The following is a 17,500-nucleotide window of genomic DNA, read 5'->3' as shown; positions in this document are numbered from 1 at the left end:
AGGGAATGGACGAGTGAGGGAATGGGCGAGTGAGGGAATGGACGAGTGAGGGAATGGACGAGTGAGGGAATGGGCGAGTGAGGGAATGGACGAGTGAGGGAATGGGTGAGTGAGGGAATGGACGAGTGAGGGAATGGGCGAGTGAGGGAATGGACGAGTGAGGGAATGGGTGAGTGAGGGAATGGACGAGTGAGGGAATGGGCGAGTGAGGGAATGGACGAGTGAGGGAATGGGCGAGTGAGGGAATGGGCGAGTGAGGGAATGGACGAGTGAGGGAATGGGCGTGTGAGGGAATGGGTGAACGAGGGAATGGGCGTGTGAGGGAATGGACGAGTGAGGGAATGGACGAGTGAGGGAATGGGCGGGTGAGGGAATGGGTGAGTGAGGGAATGGGCGAGTGAGGGAATGGACGAGTGAGGGAATGGGCGAGTGAGGGAATGGGTGAGTGAGGGAATGGGCGAGTGAGGGAATGGACGAGTGAGGGAATGGGTGAGTGAGGGAATGGACGAGTGAGGGAATGGGCGAGTGAGGGAATGGGCGGGTGAGGGAATGGGTGAGTGAGGGAATGGACGAGTGAGGGAATGGGCGAGTGAGGGAATGGACGAGTGAGGGAATGGACGAGTGAGGGAATGGACGAGTGAGGGAATGGACGTGTGAGGGAATGGGTGAGTGAGGGAATGGGCGGGTGAGGGAATGGGTGAGTGAGGGAATGGACGAGTGAGGGAATGGGTGAGTGAGGGAATGGACGAGTGAGGGAATGGGTGAGTGAGGGAATGGACGAGTGAGGGAATGGACGAGTGAGGGAATGGGCGGGTGAGGGAATGGGTGAGTGAGGGAATGGGTGAGTGAGGGAATGGACGAGTGAGGGAATGGGCGGGTGAGGGAATGGGTGAGTGAGGGAATGGGTGAGTGAGGGAATGGACGAGTGAGGGAATGGGCGAGTGAGGGAATGGGCGAGTGAGGGAATGGACGAGTGAGGGAATGGGCGAGTGAGGGAATGGGTGAGTGAGGGAATGGGTGAGTGAGGGAATGGGTGAGTGAGGGAATGGGTGAGTGAGGGAATGGACGAGTGAGGGAATGGACGAGTGAGGGAATGGGTGAGTGAGGGAATGGGCGAGTGAGGGAATGGACGAGTGAGGGAATGGACGAGTGAGGGAATGGACGAGTGAGGGAATGGGCGTGAGGGAATGGACGAGTGAGGGAATGGACGAGTGAGGGAATGGGCGAGTGAGGGAATGGGTGAGTGAGGGAATGGGCGAGTGAGGGAATGGACGAGTGAGGGAATGGGCGAGTGAGGGAATGGACGAGTGAGGGAATGGACGAGTGAGGGAATGGACGGGAGAGGGGATGGACGAGTGAGGGGATGGACGAGTGAGGGGATGGACGAGGGAGGGAATTGGAGAGGAATGGCGTGTGAGGGAATGGTGAGTGAGGGAATGGGGTGAGGGAATGGTCGTGTACGAGTGAGGGAATGGCGAGTGAGGGAAGAAGAGTGAGGGAATGACGATGAGGGAATGGACGAGTGAGGAATGGACTCGTAGGAATGGCTTAAATGCGAGTGAGGGAATGGACGAGTGAGGGAATGGACGAGAGAGGGAATGGGCGAGTGAGGGAATGGGCGAGTGAGGGAATGGGTGAGTGAGGGAATGGACATGAGGAATGGCGGTGTGAGGGAATGGGCGGAGTGAGGGAATGGGTGAGGAATGTGAGGGAATGGGCGGGTAGGAACGGAGTGAGGGAATGGAAGAACAGTGAGGGAATGGACGAGTGAGGGGAATGGACGAGTGAGGGAATGGGCGAGTGAGGGAATGGGGAACGATGAGGGAATGGCGGTGACGGGAATGGGCGGTGAGTGGGGAATTGGGACGAGTGGAGGGAATCAATCCATTCCTCTATAATTCCAATCCATACTAATTATCCAATTATATAATTCCATTTATCTACTTTCCCATCCTTCCAAACTATATCCATCCCTCATCTAACATAATCATCAATCTAACCATACTACTATCTATCCTTCACTATATCTTCCATTCTCCTCTATCTTTCCATTTCTATATCTTACCATCCCTCCTCAATACATTTCCATATCAACAATCTTTCATTCCTTATCATTCAATCTCAATCTACCATTCTTCTATTCTTACCCTTTCTAATCTATTTTCCAATCCCTACCTTTCTTTCCATTCCTATCAATCTATCCATTTATCTATCTTCCCTCCCCCTCAATCTTATCTCCCCCTCAATCTTTACCATTTCTTTAATAATTTCCCAATTCCCCCCTCTTCTTTCATTAATCTATTTTCCATTTATCTCTCTTTCCCACTTTCTAACTAATATCTTTTCCATTTTTTGTTATCTTTCCCTTTATCATCCTCTTATTCATTCCCCTCTAACTTCCCTTTTTATCTTTCATTTCTTATATCTTTTCATTTTTAATCTATCCATTTATCTTCTATTCCATTCCCTCTATCTTTCATTTTTTAACTTTCCATTCTATCTTCATTCCAATCCTCTATCATCCCACATTTCCTAAATATTATCCATTTCTTAATTTCATATATCTAACTTTCCATATATTACATCATTTCCATTTTTTCTATCTTTTCCATTTTATATATCTTTCCCTTACATTATTATTCCTATATCTTCTTAGCCATATATCCTATCTTTCCATATCTTTAATCTTTCCATTATCTTACATATAAACCAAAAATACAACTATAACCCATACCCACTATCTAACCTTTTATATCAAATCCACTAATCTCCTCATTCATCAATATCTTTCAATATAATATCTTTCATTTCCTTTATCAAATCCCATTTACCATTTTCTTTTCCATATAACACTACTTACCTTACTAACTAACCATTTAATATCTTTCCATTTTAACTCTATCTATTTTCCATCCTCAATCTTTCCATTTATCTATCTATCCATACTATCAATCAAACCATAAAACAAACATACCAATAAAACTACAAACAACCATCAATCAACCAATATCCTCTCACTATTCCATTATATATCAAACTTACCAAACCAATTACACAACCAAAACACACTACTAACCATATCACTCAACTAACCATACACAAACAAACAATTAAAATATAATCAATACCCAAAAACTATCATCATCCCTCCCATCTAATCTACCAAAACACAATCTTTCATACACTACTTTACCAACTCACACTTACCAATAAACACACATACCCAAATCACAATTCTTTACCACAAACCTACTATATTCCATATCACTATCAATCATTTTCTTGTGTCAAATTACCCTATCTATATCTATCTATCCATCACAAAAACCATATATCTATCTTTCCCTTACTCTCACATAACCATACCCCACAAACAAATCCCAATCTCTATCTAAACCAAAAAACTACACTATCCAATCCTCCAACTAACCCTATTATCTTATTCAATCCATCACACTTTCCATTTATCTAATACAATCCAAACCCACTATATATATCATTCACTATCATATACAATCTATCTAATCTTTCATTAATCTTCTATTATTTATATAACATACCCAACCCATCACTCAACCAATCCCTCTATCATTCCATTAAACTATTATTCCCTACCATCTAACATACCATACATCATCAATATCCCATAATAATATATTACCAAACCTACTCTCATTTCCAATATCAATCAATACCATAATATAATCTTTCCATATCCACTAACTAACCAAATAACATCTAATCAATCCATTCACTTAAACAATCCCCTTTAATCTCATCAATACATTACCATCTATCTATTCCATACCCTCAATTCAATCCAATTCATCAAACTATTCCCATTAAACAACAAACCCTACCACTTACATATCCAACCACCTCAAACTAACCAATAAAACTATCATTCATATAACACAAATACCATCCATCAAACTATATCAATTAATACAAATAATCCATACCACTCTACAAACATAAAAATATACATAACCAACACAAACAAACCATACCACAAACAATATCCATAAACACTATCCAATCCATATCCCCCCCACTATCTTCATATATATCATTACCAAAAAAACACATTCCATTCACTAACAAACATAATCATATAAAAACCATAAAACAATCATAACAATCCATTAACCCACTAACATTTCCATATATACCACTCTCATTCCCAAAATCTAAACTAATACCTAACCACAAACAAACCCAATACTACCTATACTAACCCAATACCACAACAATCCATAACTAAATCAATACCAATAAACAAAATACCCATACACACAACAATTCCAAAAACTATCCATACCAACTACAATCCCAAACCACAAAAATCAAACTCCAAAAACTAACAACCCACAACACATTACCTTTTATAACATACCAAACCCACACACAACCATACCACACACAAACAATAATCACACCCAACCACAAACAAACATTAAACACTACTACATATCCAACACACATTCCCTTACACAAACTACTCCCATAACTAAAACAAACAAAACACCACCACAAACCAATCCAACACAAATCCCAAACTAACACAACCAAATCCCCACAATACTTCCCAAACAAAACATAACCCCAAACAAACTTAACCAAACACACACCGAGTTATGCCCAACCCTCTATCATACCAGACACCCTACAACTAAACCATTACAAAATACTATCAATTAATCATCTTACCAACCCTCACTCAAACCATTAATCAATCTATACCAAATATCTATCATTCCCTTCTACAAACTATATCCATACAAACTAAATCTAACCAATCACAATACAATCATCCATTAAAAAACAAAACCAATACTCTATCAATACCAAACAAAACAAAACCCAAAACTTAAACAAATCCCAATATACACCACTTACCATACTCAAACAACCAACCCTCTATCTTTCCATACCAAAAAAATACCATTACATCACACATTATCCAAACCAAAATACTTTACCAATACCTCTCTCTTTCCATAATAAACATACCAAATTCCACAAATCTTTCCATACCAACTAACTTTCCCATTCCTCACATAAACCTACTAAACCTTTACCAAACAATCATTACCATTAACTTATACTTTCCTTAAATCTAATCTTCCATTATCTAACTATACATTCATCAATCATACCATTTACCTCTCACTAACCTAAACAAATCATACCAATAATAATACTAACCCTATAATAATAACTCAAACCATATATAAACAAACCATAAATATACATTCCCATAACAAACAAACCATTTATTATATCTTTCCAATATAAATCAATCATTTACCCTTTCTTAATCAAATCCAATAATCTACAATCCCCCAATAAATCTCTCTATATCCCAATTTATACTCCTTCCAACTCTCTAACTTATCCATTCCTCTATCTTTACATATTCTCAATCAATCCATTTTTATTTCCCTTAATAATATCTATCTTATCCATATACCATCAATCATTCCATATCCTCTCATTTATCCAATAATATTTTTACCATATTTTATATCAATCCATAACACACACTATCATTAATACAAATTTACCAATATTTATCTTTCCATACATATCTTACTCTCCAATAAATAATATTTCCATTTTTTATCTGAGAATGGCGGTGAGGAATGGGCGAGTGAGGAAGGGATGGGACGAATGGAGTGAGGGAATGGCGGTAGGGATGGAAGTGAGGAATGGCGGATGAGGAATGGGCAGGAGGGAATGGGCGGGGGGAATGGACGAGTGAGGAAGGCGGGTGAGGGAATGGGCGGGTGAGGAATGAGAGTGAGGGAACGGGGGTGAGGGAATGCACCGGGAATGCGGGTAGAATGGACGGTGAGGGAATGGGTGGGATGAGGGAATGGGCAAGGTGAGGAAGTGAGGGAATGGACGAGTAGGGAATGGGAGGATGGGAATGGGCGAGTGAGGGATGGAATGAGATGGCGAGTGAGGGAAGGATGTGAGGGAAGGAAAGTGAGGGAATGGTGAGGGAATGGTGAGGAGGGAATGGCGTAGTGAGGGAATGGACGTAGATGTTGGAATAGTGAGTGAGGGAATGGAGAAGAGTAGGAGGGGATGGTGAAGGGAGTGAGGGATGGCGGTGAGGAGATGGTGAGGTAGGGAAGGTGGGAATGGGTGGTGGGAATGGGCGGTAGGAATGCGAGTAGGAATGGGTGAGGGAATGGCGAGTGAGGGAATGGGACGGTGAGGGAATGGGGAGAATGGGGTGAGGGAATTGGTGAGTGAGGGAATGGGCGGGTGAGGGAATGGGGAGTGAGGGAAATGGACGAGTGAGGGAATGGAGGGTGGAGGATGGAATGAGGGTGAGGGAATGGGTGGGTGAGGGAATGGGCGAGTGAGGGAATGGACGAGTGAGGGAATGGGCGAGTGAGGGAATGGACGAGTGAGGGAATGGGCGGGTGAGGGAATGGGTGGGTGAGGGAATGGGCGAGTGAGGGAATGGGCGGGTGAGGGAATGGGTGAGTGAGGGAATGGGTGAGTGAGGGAATGGACGAGTGAGGGAATGGGCGGGTGAGGGAATGGGTGAGTGAGGGAATGGGTGAGTGAGGGAATGGGTGAGTGAGGGAATGGACGAGTGAGGGAATGGACGAGTGAGGGAATGGACGAGTGAGGGAATGGACGAGTGAGGGAATGGGCGAGAGAGGGAATGGACGAGTGAGGGAATGGACGAGTGAGGGAATGGGTGAGTGAGGGAATGGGTGAGTGAGGGAATGGGCGGGTGAGGGAATGGGCGGGTGAGGGAATGGACGAGTGAGGGAATGGGCGAGTGAGGGAATGGGCGGGTGAGGGAATGGGTGAGTGAGGGAATGGGCGAGTGAGGGAATGGACGAGTGAGGGAATGGGTGAGTGAGGGAATGGGCGAGTGAGGGAATGGGCGGGTGAGGGAATGGGTGAGTGAGGGAATGGACGAGTGAGGGAATGGGGGGAGGGAATGGGCGGGGGAGGGAATGGGCGGGTGAGGAATGGGGGTGAGGGAATGGGTGAGTGAGGGATGGGTGAGTGAGGGAAGGGAAGAGTGAGGGAAGGGGGGAGTGAGGGAATGGGCGGGTGAGGGAATGGGCGGGTGAGGGAATGGACGAGTGAGGGAATGGGCGAGTGAGGGAATGGGCGGGTGAGGGAATGGGCGAGTGAGGGAATGGACGAGTGAGGGAATGGGCGGGTGAGGGAATGGGCGGGTGAGGGAATGGGTGAGTGAGGGAATGGACGAGTGAGGGAATGGGCGGGTGAGGGAATGGGCGGGTGAGGGAATGGGGGAGTGAGGGAATGGGCGGGTGAGGGAATGGGCGGGTGAGGGAATGGGCGGGTGAGGGAATGGGCGAGTGAGGGAATGGACGAGTGAGGGAATGGGCGGGTGAGGGAATGGGCGGGTGAGGGAATGGACGAGTGAGGGAATGGGCGAGTGAGGGAATGGGCGAGTGAGGGAATGGGCGAGTGAGGGAATGGGCGGGTGAGGGAATGGGCGAGTGAGGGAATGGGTGAGTGAGGGAATGGACGAGTGAGGGAATGGACGAGTGAGGGAATGGGTGAGTGAGGGAATGGACGAGTGAGGGAATGGGTGAGTGAGGGAATGGACGAGTGAGGGAATGGACGAGTGAGGGAATGGGCGGGTGAGGGAATGGGCGGGTGTGGGAATGGACGAGTGAGGGAATGGGCGGGTGAGGGAATTTACGAGTGAGGGAATGGGCGTGTGAGGGAATGGACGAGTGAGGGAATGGGTGAGTGAGGGAATGGACGAGTGAGGGAATGGGCGGGTGAGGGAATGGGCGGGTGAGGGAATGGGCGGGTGAGGGAAGGGACGAGCGACGGAATGGGCGGGTGAGAGAATGACGAGTGAGGGAATGGGCGGGTGAGGGAATGGGCGAGTGAGGGAATGGGCGGGTGAGGGAATGGACGAGTGAGGGAATGGGCGGGTGAGGGAATGGGCGGGTGAGGGAATGGGCGTGTGAGGGAATGGACGAGTGAGGGAATGGGCGGGTGAGGGAATGGACGAGTGAGGGAATGGGCGTGTGAGGGAATGGACGAGTGAGGGAATGGGCGGGTGAGGGAATAGAGTGGTGACGGAAGAGAGGAGTTAGGGGATGGCCGAGTGAGGGAATGGGCGGGTCAGGGCATGGACGAGTGAGGGAATGGGCGAGTGAGGGAATGGCGGTGAGGGAATGGGCGGGTGAGGAATGGCGAGTGAGGGAATGGGCGGTGAGGGAATGGGCGGGTGAGGGAATGGGGAGGTGAGGGAATGGAGTAGTGAGGGAATGGGCGATGGGAATGGGAGTGAGGGAATGGGCGAGTGAGGGAATGGGCGGTGAGGGAATGGCGGTGAGGGAATGGCGGTGAGGGAATGGCGAGTGAGGGAATGGGCGGTGAGGAATGAGTGAGGAATGGTGAGGAATGGCGAGTGAGGGAATGGGGAGGAGGGAATGTGAGGAAGGTGGTGAGGGAATGGGCGAGTGAGGGAATGGCGAGTGAGGGAATGGGCGGTGGGGGGAATGGCGTGGTGAGGGAATGCGAGTGAGGGAATGGTGTGAGTGAGGGAATGGACGGTGAGGGAATGCGGGAGTGGGGAATGGCGGTGAGGGAATGGGCGGTGGGGAATGCGAGTGAGGGAATGGCGGGTGAGGGAATTACGCGTGAGGGAATGGGCGGTGAGGAATGACGATGAGGAAGGGTGAGTGAGGGAATGGACGGTGAGGGAATGGGCGGGTGAGGAATAATTTCGAGTGAGGGAATGGGCGTGTGAGGGAATGGCGTGAGGGAATGGTAGTGAGGGAATGACGAGTGAGGGAATGCGGGTGAGGGAATACGGTGAGGGATCATGGGCGTGAGGAATGCGGTGAGGAATGGGGTGAGGGAATGGGATGAGGGAATGGGCGTGAGGGAATGGGCGTGAGGGAATGGGCGTAGGGAATGGGCGGTGAGGGAATGGGCGGGTGAGGAATTACGATGAGAATGCTGTGAGATGGCGGTGAGATGGGGGTGAGGGAATGGCGGGTGAGGAATGGAGATGAGGAATCGAGTGAGGAATGGGCGGTGAGGGATGGCGGTGAGGGAATGGGCGGGTGAGGGAATTGACGGTGAGGGAATGCGGTGAGAATGGCGTGAGGGAATGGGCGGGTGAGAAGGGTGAGGGAATGCGAGTGAGGGAATGCGTGAGGGAATGGGCGTTGAGGAATGGTATGGAATGGGCGGTGAGGAATGGGCGGTGAGGGAATGGGCGGTGAGGGAATGGCGAGTGAGGGAATGGGCGGTGAGGGAATGGGCGGTGAGGGAAGGGAGTGAGGGAATGGGCGAGTGAGGGAATGGGTGAGTGAGGGAATGGACGAGTGAGGGAATGGGCGGGTGAGGGAATGGGCGGGTGAGGGAATGGGCGGGTGAGGGAATGGGCGAGTGAGGGAATGGGCGAGTGAGGGAATGGGCGGGTGAGGGAATGGGCGAGTGAGGGAATGGGCGAGTGAGGGAATGGGCGAGTGAGGGAATGGGTGAGTGAGGGAATGGGCGAGTGAGGGAATGGGCGGGTGAGGGAATGGGCGAGTGAGGGAATGGGCGGGTGAGGGAATGGGTGAGTGAGGGAATGGGCGAGTGAGGGAATGGGCGTGTGAGGGAATGGACGAGTGAGGGAATGGGCGTGTGAGGGAATGGGCGTGTGAGGGAATGGGCGTGTGAGGGAATGGGCGTGTGAGGGAATGGGCGGGTGAGGGAATGGGCGGGTGAGGGAATGGGCGGGTGAGGGAATGGACGAGTGAGGGAATGGACGAGTGAGGGAATGGGCGAGTGAGGGAATGGGCGAGTGAGGGAATGGGCGGGTGAGGGAATGGACGAGTGAGGGAATGGGCGGGTATTTCTTTTTTTTTTCTTTTCTTTCTTATTTCCTTCTTTTTATTTCTTTTTATTTCCCTATTCCTTTCTTTTATTCTTATTTTTTTTTTTTATTTTTATTTTATTCTTTTCTTTTATATCTTTTATTTCTTTTTTTTGTTTTAATTATTTTTTTTTCATTTTTATTTCTTTTTATTTTTTCTTCATTTTCTTTATTTCTATTTATTTCTTTTATTTTTTTTCTTTTTTTATTTCTTTATCTTCTTTTATTTCCTTATTATTTTCCTTTTTATTTCTATTCCTTCCCCTTTTCTTTATTTTTATTTTTCCTTTTCTTCCTTATTTATCTTCCTTTCTTTTTTCTTTTTATTTTCCTTTTTCTTTCTTTATTTCATATTTCCTTATTTCTTTTTTTCTTCTTCTTTTTCTTTTTTATTTCTATTTATTTCCTTATTTATTTCTTATCTTATTTCCTTTATTTATTTTCCTTATTTATTTTTATTTCATTTACTTCTTTCTTTATTTCTTTCTTATTTATCTTCTTTATTTATTCTTATCTATCTTTATTTATTTTATTCCTTTTTTATTTCCCTTTATTTCATTTCTTTATTTATTTCCTTTATTTTTTCTTTATTTTTTTTTTATCTTATTCCTTTTATTTCCTTTATTTCATTTTTATTTATTTTTTTTTCATTTCTTTTCTTCTTTTATTTATCTTTATCTTTTTTATTTATTTTTCTTATCTTCCTTTATTTATTTCTTTTCTTCTTTCCCTTTATTTTTTTCTTTTCATCTTCTTTACTTTCTTTTATTTATTTCCTTTTTTATTTTTTTTTTATTCTTTTATTTTTTCCCTTTATTTTTTTATTTCATTTCTTTTATTCTTTATTTATCTTCTTTTTATTTTTTATTTCTTCTTTATTTATTCTTTATTTCATCTTCCTTTATTGATTTCTTTATTTCATTTCTTTTTTATTTTCCTTTATTTATTTCCTTTATTTTTTTATCTTTTTCCTTTTTATTCCTTTATTTCATCTTTTATTTATTTCTTTTTTTTTTTTATTTATTTCCTTATTCTTTCTTATCTTATTTCCTTTATTTCTTTCTTTATTCATTTTTTTATTCTCTTTTCCATTCCTCTATTCATTTTCCTTTATCTATTTTCCTTATTTATTTTATTTAATTCCATTTCCTCTATCTTTCCATTTCCTCTATCTTTCCATTTATCTATCTATCCTTTATCTTCATTTTCTTTATTTTCCATTTCTTTATCTTTCCATTTATCTATCTTTCCTTTCTTTATATTTCCATTTATTATCTTTTCAATTTCTTTTATCTTTCATTTTTATCTTTCCTTTAATCTAAATTTCCATTTATCCTATCTTTCCATTTTTTTTATCTTTCCCAAATTTTCCTAACTATCTTTCCATTTCTATATCTTTCATTCCTTTTTATCTTTCCATTCCTCTATCTATTCCATTTATCTTTCATTTCTTATCTTCCATTTCCTTTATCTTTCCATTATCTTTATCTTTCCATTTTTTAATATCTTCCATTTTCTTCTCTATCTTTCCATTTCATTTTTTATCTTTCAATTTTCTTCATATCTTTCCATTCTATCTATCTTTCCCATTTACTCTAATCTTTCCATTTTTTATCTTCTTTCCATTTCTACTATATTTTTCCCATTCCTATCTATCTTTCCATTTAATATATCTTTCCCATTTCTCTATCTTTCCTTTTTATATCTCATCTTCCATTTATATATCTTTCCATTCTCTATCTCTTCCATTCTCTCTATCTTTCCATTCCCTCTATCTTTCCATTTATCCCTAATATCTTTCCATTTTATATCTTTCCATTTATCTATCTTTTCCTTTTCTATATCTTTCCATTTCTATATCTTCCATTCCTATATCTTTTTCCATTTATCATCTTTTTCCATTTCTTTATTCTTTCCAACTATTTTATTTATCTTCCATTTTCCTATCTTTCATTTCTTCTATCTTTATCTATATCTATCTTCCTTTATCTTATCTTTCCATTCCTTCTATCTTTCCATTTTTTAATCTTTTCATTTCTTTATCTTTCCATTTATATATTTTCCTTTTCCATTTCTTTAATCAATTTCCATTTATCTATCTTTCCATTTCCGCTTATCTTTCCATTCCTCTATCTTTCCCCCCCCATTTTTATCTAATTTCCATTTCAATTTATCTTTATCATTTCCCATTTATCTTTCCATATTTTTTCCATTTCCTCTATCTTTTCCATTCTTTATCTTCTTTCCAATTTCTATCTATCTTTCCAATTTCGCTATATCTTTCCATTTTCATTCTCTATCTTTCCATTTCTTTATCTTTCCAATTATAATCAATCTTCACATTTCTTTTATCTTTCCATTCCTACTTTATCTTTCCATTTTTTATCTTTCCATTTCTTTATCTTTCAACATTTCTTCTATCTTTACCATGTATCTATCTTTCACATTCCTCTATCTTTCCATTATCTATATTTCCATTTTCTATCTTTCCCATTCCTTATCTTTCATTTTCTTTTTCTTCATTCTCTTTTCCTTCTGCTGCTTTTTTATCTTTTCCTCCCTTTATCTATCTTCCATTTTTTTATCTTTCCATTATCTTTCCATTTTTCCTTTTTATCTATCTTTCCCATTTTCCTATCTTTCCATTAATCTATTTCCCTTTTTATCGTTCTTATCTTCTTTCCTTTCTTTTTTCAATTTCCCCTTTCTCTTCTCCATCAAACTTTCCTTTTCTATCTTTCCTTTTCTTTTCTTTTCCCATTCTTCTATCTTCCATTTACATGGGCGGGTGAGGGAATGGGTGAGTGAGGGAATGGGTGAGTGAGGGAATGAGCGAGTGAGGGAATGGGCGGGTGAGGGAATGGGTGAGTGAGGGAATGGGCGAGTGAGGGAATGGACGAGTGAGGGAATGGGCGTGTGAGGGAATGGGTGAGTGAGGGAATGGGCGAGTGAGGGAATGGACGAGTGAGGGAATGGGCGGGTGAGGGAATGGGTGAGCGAGGGAATGAGCGAGTGAGGGAATGGGTGAGTGAGGGAATGGGTGAGCGAGGGAATGGACGAGTGAGGGAATGGGCGTGTGAGGGAATGGGTGAGTGAGGGAATGGGCGGGTGAGGGAATGGGTGAGCGAGGGAATGGGCGAGTGAGGGAATGGGTGAGCGAGGGAATGGGCGGGTGAGGGAATGGGTGAGCGAGGGAATGGACGAGTGAGGGAATGGGCGGGTGAGGGAATGGGTGAGTGAGGGAATGGACGAGTGAGGGAATGGGCGGGTGAGGGAATGGGTGAGTGAGGGAATGGACGAGTGAGGGAATGGGCGGGTGAGGGAATGGGCGAGTGAGGGAATGGGCGGGTGAGGGAATGGGCGAGTGAGGGAATGGGTGAGTGACGGGAATGACGAGGAGGAATGGCGGGTGAGGAATGGTGTGAGTGAGGAATGGGCGTAGGAATGGGCGAGTGAGGGAATGGGCGGGTGAGGGAATGGACGAGTGAGGGAATGGGCGGGTGAGGGAATGGGTGAGCGAGGGAATGGGTGAGTGAGGGAATGGGCGGGTGAGGGAATGGGCGGGTGAGGGAATGAGCGAGTGAGGGAATGGGCGGGTGAGGGAATGGGTGAGTGAGGGAATGGGTGAGTGAGGGAATGAGCGAGTGAGGGAATGGGCGGGTGAGGGAATGGGCGAGTGAGGGAATGGGTGAGTGAGGGAATGGGCGAGTGAGGGAATGGGCGTGTGAGGGAATGGGTGAGTGAGGGAATGGGCGAGTGAGGGAATGGGCGTGTGAGGGAATGGACGAGTGAGGGAATGGGTGAGTGAGGGAATGGGTGAGCGAGGGAATGGACGAGTGAGGGAATGGGTGAGCGAGGGAATGAGCGAGTGAGGGAATGGGCGGGTGAGGGAATGGGTGAGTGAGGGAATGGGCGAGTGAGGGAATGGGCGTGTGAGGGAATGGGTGAGTGAGGGAATGGGCGAGTGAGGGAATGGGCGGGTGAGGGAATGGGCGGGTGAGGGAATGGGTGAGCGAGGGAATGAGCGAGTGAGGGAATGGGCGGGTGAGGGAATGGGTGAGTGAGGGAATGGGTGAGTGAGGGAATGAGCGAGTGAGGGAATGGGCGGGTGAGGGAATGGGCGGGTGAGGGAATGGGTGAGCGAGGGAATGAGCGAGTGAGGGAATGGGTGAGCGAGGGAATGAGCGAGTGAGGGAATGGGCGGGTGAGGGAATGGGCGGGTGTGGGAATGGGCGTGTGAATGGGCGGGTGAGGGAATGGACGAGTGAGGGAATGGGCGGGAGAGGGAGAATGAGTGAGGGAATGGACGAGTGAGGGAATGGACGAGTGAGGGAATGGGCGGGTGAGGGAATGGGCGGGTGAGGGAATGGATGAGCGAGGGAATGAGCGAGTGAGGGAATGGGGGTGGGGAATGGGTGAGCGAGGGAATGAGCGAGTGAGGGAATGGGTGAGGGAATGAGGGAATGGCGAGTGAGGGAATGGGCGGGTGAGGGAATGGATGGTGAGAATGGGCGGGTGAGGGAATGGGTGAGAGGAATGGGTGAGTGAGGGAATGGGTGAGTGAGGGAATGGCGTGTGAGGGAATGGCGAGTAGGAATGGGAGTGAGGGAATGGGTGAGCGAGGGAATGGACGAGTGAGGGAATGGGTGAGTGAGGGAATGAGCGAGTGAGGGAATGGGTGAGCGAGTGAGGAATGAGCGAGTGAGGGAATGGGTGAGAATGCGGGTGAGGGAATGGCGGTGAGGAATGGGTGAGCGAGGGAATGAGCGAGTGAGGGAATGGGCGAGCGAGGGAATGAGCGAGGGAGGGAATGGGTGAGCGAGGAATGAGCGAGTGAGGGAATGGGGAGCGAATGGGGAATGGGTGAGTGAGGAATGGGTGAGCGAGGGAATGAGCGAGTGAGGGAATGGGTGAGAGGGAATGAGCGAGTGAGGGAATGGGTGAGCGAGGGAATGAGCGAGTGAGGGAATGGGTTGTGAGCGAGGGAATGAGCGAGTGAGGAATGGTCAGTGAGTATTGAGGGAATGGGTGAGTGAGGGAATGGGAGAGAGAGGGAATGGGAGAGAGAGGGAATGGGTGGGTAGGGAATGAGCGAGTGAGGAATGGTGAGCGAGGGAATGAGCGAGTGAGGGAATGGTGAGCGAGGGAATGAGCGAGTGAGGGAATGGGTGAGCGAGGGAATGAGCGAGTGAGGGAATGGGTGAGCGAGGAATGAGCGAGTGAGGGAATGGGTGAGCGAGGGAATGAGCGAGTGAGGATGGGTGACGAGGGAATGAGCGAGTGAGGGAATGGGGAGCGAGGGAATGAGCGAGTGAGGGAATGGGTGAGCGAGGGAATGAGCGAGTGAGGGAATGGGTGAGCGAGGGAATGAGCGAGTGAGGGAATGGGTGAGCGAGGGAATGAGCGAGTGAGGGAATGGGTGAGCGAGGAATGAGCGAGTGAGGGAATGGGTGAGCGAGGGAATGAGCGAGTGAGGGAATGGGTGAGCGAGGGAATGAGCGAGTGAGGGAATGGGTGAGCGAGGGAATGAGCGAGTGAGGGAATGGGTGAGCGAGGGAATGAGCGAGTGAGGGAATGGGTGAGCGAGGGAATGAGCGAGTGAGGGAATGGGTGAGCGAGGGAATGAGCGAGTGAGGGAATGGGTGAGCGAGGGAATGAGCGAGTGAGGGAATGGGTGAGCGAGGGAATGAGCGAGTGAGGGAATGGGTGAGCGAGGGAATGAGCGAGTGAGGGAATGGGTGAGCGAGGGAATGAGCGAGTGAGGGAATGGGTGAGCGAGGGAATGAGCGAGTGAGGGAATGGGTGAGCGAGGGAATGAGCGAGTGAGGGAATGGGTGAGCGAGGGAATGAGCGAGTGAGGGAATGGGTGAGCGAGGGAATGAGCGAGTGAGGGAATGGGTGAGCGAGGGAATGAGCGAGTGAGGGAATGGGTGAGCGAGGGAATGAGCGAGTGAGGGAATGGGTGAGCGAGGGAATGAGCGAGTGAGGGAATGGGTGAGCGAGGGAATGAGCGAGTGAGGGAATGGGCGAGCGAGGGAATGAGCGAGTGAGGGAATGGGCGAGCGAGGGAATGAGCGAGTGAAGGAATGGGCGAGCGAGGGAATGGGCGAGCGAGGGAATGAGCGAGTGAGGGAATGGGTGAGCGAGGGAATGAGCGAGTGAGGGAATGGGTGAGCGAGGGAATGAGCGAGTGAGGGAATGGGTGAGCGAGGGAATGAGCGAGTGAGGGAATGGGTGAGCGAGGGAATGAGCGAGTGAGGGAATGGGTGAGCGAGGGAATGAGCGAGTGAGGGAATGGGTGAGCGAGGGAATGAGCGAGTGAGGGAATGGGTGAGCGAGGGAATGAGCGAGTGAGGGAATGGGTGAGCGAGGGAATGAGCGAGTGAGGGAATGAGCGAGTGAGGGAATGGGTGAGCGAGGGAATGAGCGAGTGAGGGAATGGGTGAGCGAGGGAATGAGCGAGTGAGGGAATGGGTGAGCGAGGGAATGGGGAAGTGAGGGAATGCGTGAGGTCGTTCTTGACCTCTTTTTTTAACTCTATTTTTGTTAGGTCTTATGGTAAATGTCTTTGAATCATTTTTGCCATTTATATATGACGGTAGATAGATTTAAACTAGTATTTTTAGAAATTATGATGAATATAAAATCCCTTATTATAGTTGTATTAGTTAATATATAAATGAAGTCGGACTGGTAAATGTAACATCTGATTAACTTTATAAAATTAATTCATAACCATTATTAATTGATCATTTTTAATTAAAGATGTTCGATTTAAAATAATTTCATTGATCAATCCATTTAGTTTAATCCTTGGTTCTCTATGGTGTCACTATATCTTTTGCATAAACTGTGAATAGTTGTAATATGATAAATTCATGACACAAGATGCAAAAATTCTTACTTAGAATACACATTATCACTGGTATTAACATATAATCAACATAATTTACCATGACATGAAAAAAAAATATATATATAATCTCTTCCGAATTCTGAAAAAAGTATAAAAATCTCTCACGAGGTCTGAAGACATTTATAAATACAAGTACAGCATATAACAGAGGGAGAGAGAAAAAAAAAACATATAATGGTCCATTCTTGGAAAATGACCGCGAAAAGGCCACTCCAATCTCTCTATGTCGTGTGTGCATTGTTTCTTTCCCAAGGAGAAAATGACGTGGAAGTCTAGCACACAAGCGTTAATAGCTATTGTTAAGCGTTTGCATTTATTTCGTAGCCACATAAAGCCAAGAGCAGGCAGGTTAGAATAAAGTCTGAAATTCGTGTCTCTTAGCGTGAATTTCGTGAGGCTGGACACCCCCTTTCGTAAACCAGACCTGAGACTCTTTACGGAAAAGATTCATTTAGTTTCCATTAAAACAAAAACAAAAGAAATCACATATTTAAAATCACATATTTATTTAGATATACTTTAGATGGACGCTCCCTTCGACCAACACGCTGCGTTCGTATACCTGGTAGTGATGGTCCGAGTAGCTGGCCCGGGCTTCGGCTTCGTATTGCTGCGTCACTCGCTGCAACTCGGCCTGCACGCGACTCAGCTTCTCCTGCAACTGTACACACCCGAAGGTCAGCTCACACCTG

The 17,500-nt window shown here is 46.0% G+C and overlaps 1 protein-coding gene across 1 annotated transcript in view; it reads right to left on the bottom strand.

Annotated features, from left to right (window-relative positions):
- The window catches only part of LOC147470839 (uncharacterized), a 40,004-nt gene that overhangs the window by 8,624 nt on the left and 13,880 nt on the right, over window positions 1-17,500 (bottom strand). The window contains exon 4 of the mRNA XM_086542787.1: window positions 17,371-17,469. Coding sequence (XP_086398913.1) covers window positions 17,371-17,469 — 99 coding nt within the window. The remainder of the gene's footprint in view (window positions 1-17,370; window positions 17,470-17,500) is intronic.

This window comes from Penaeus japonicus, unplaced genomic scaffold, assembly GCF_977035675.1.
Source record: "Penaeus japonicus unplaced genomic scaffold, GWHDUDI00000001_assembly GWHDUDI00000012, whole genome shotgun sequence".
NCBI classification, from domain to species: Eukaryota; Metazoa; Arthropoda; class Malacostraca; order Decapoda; family Penaeidae; genus Penaeus; species Penaeus japonicus.
Note: the sequence above shows the minus strand (reverse complement) of the source record. Positions and strands in the feature narration are given on the sequence as shown.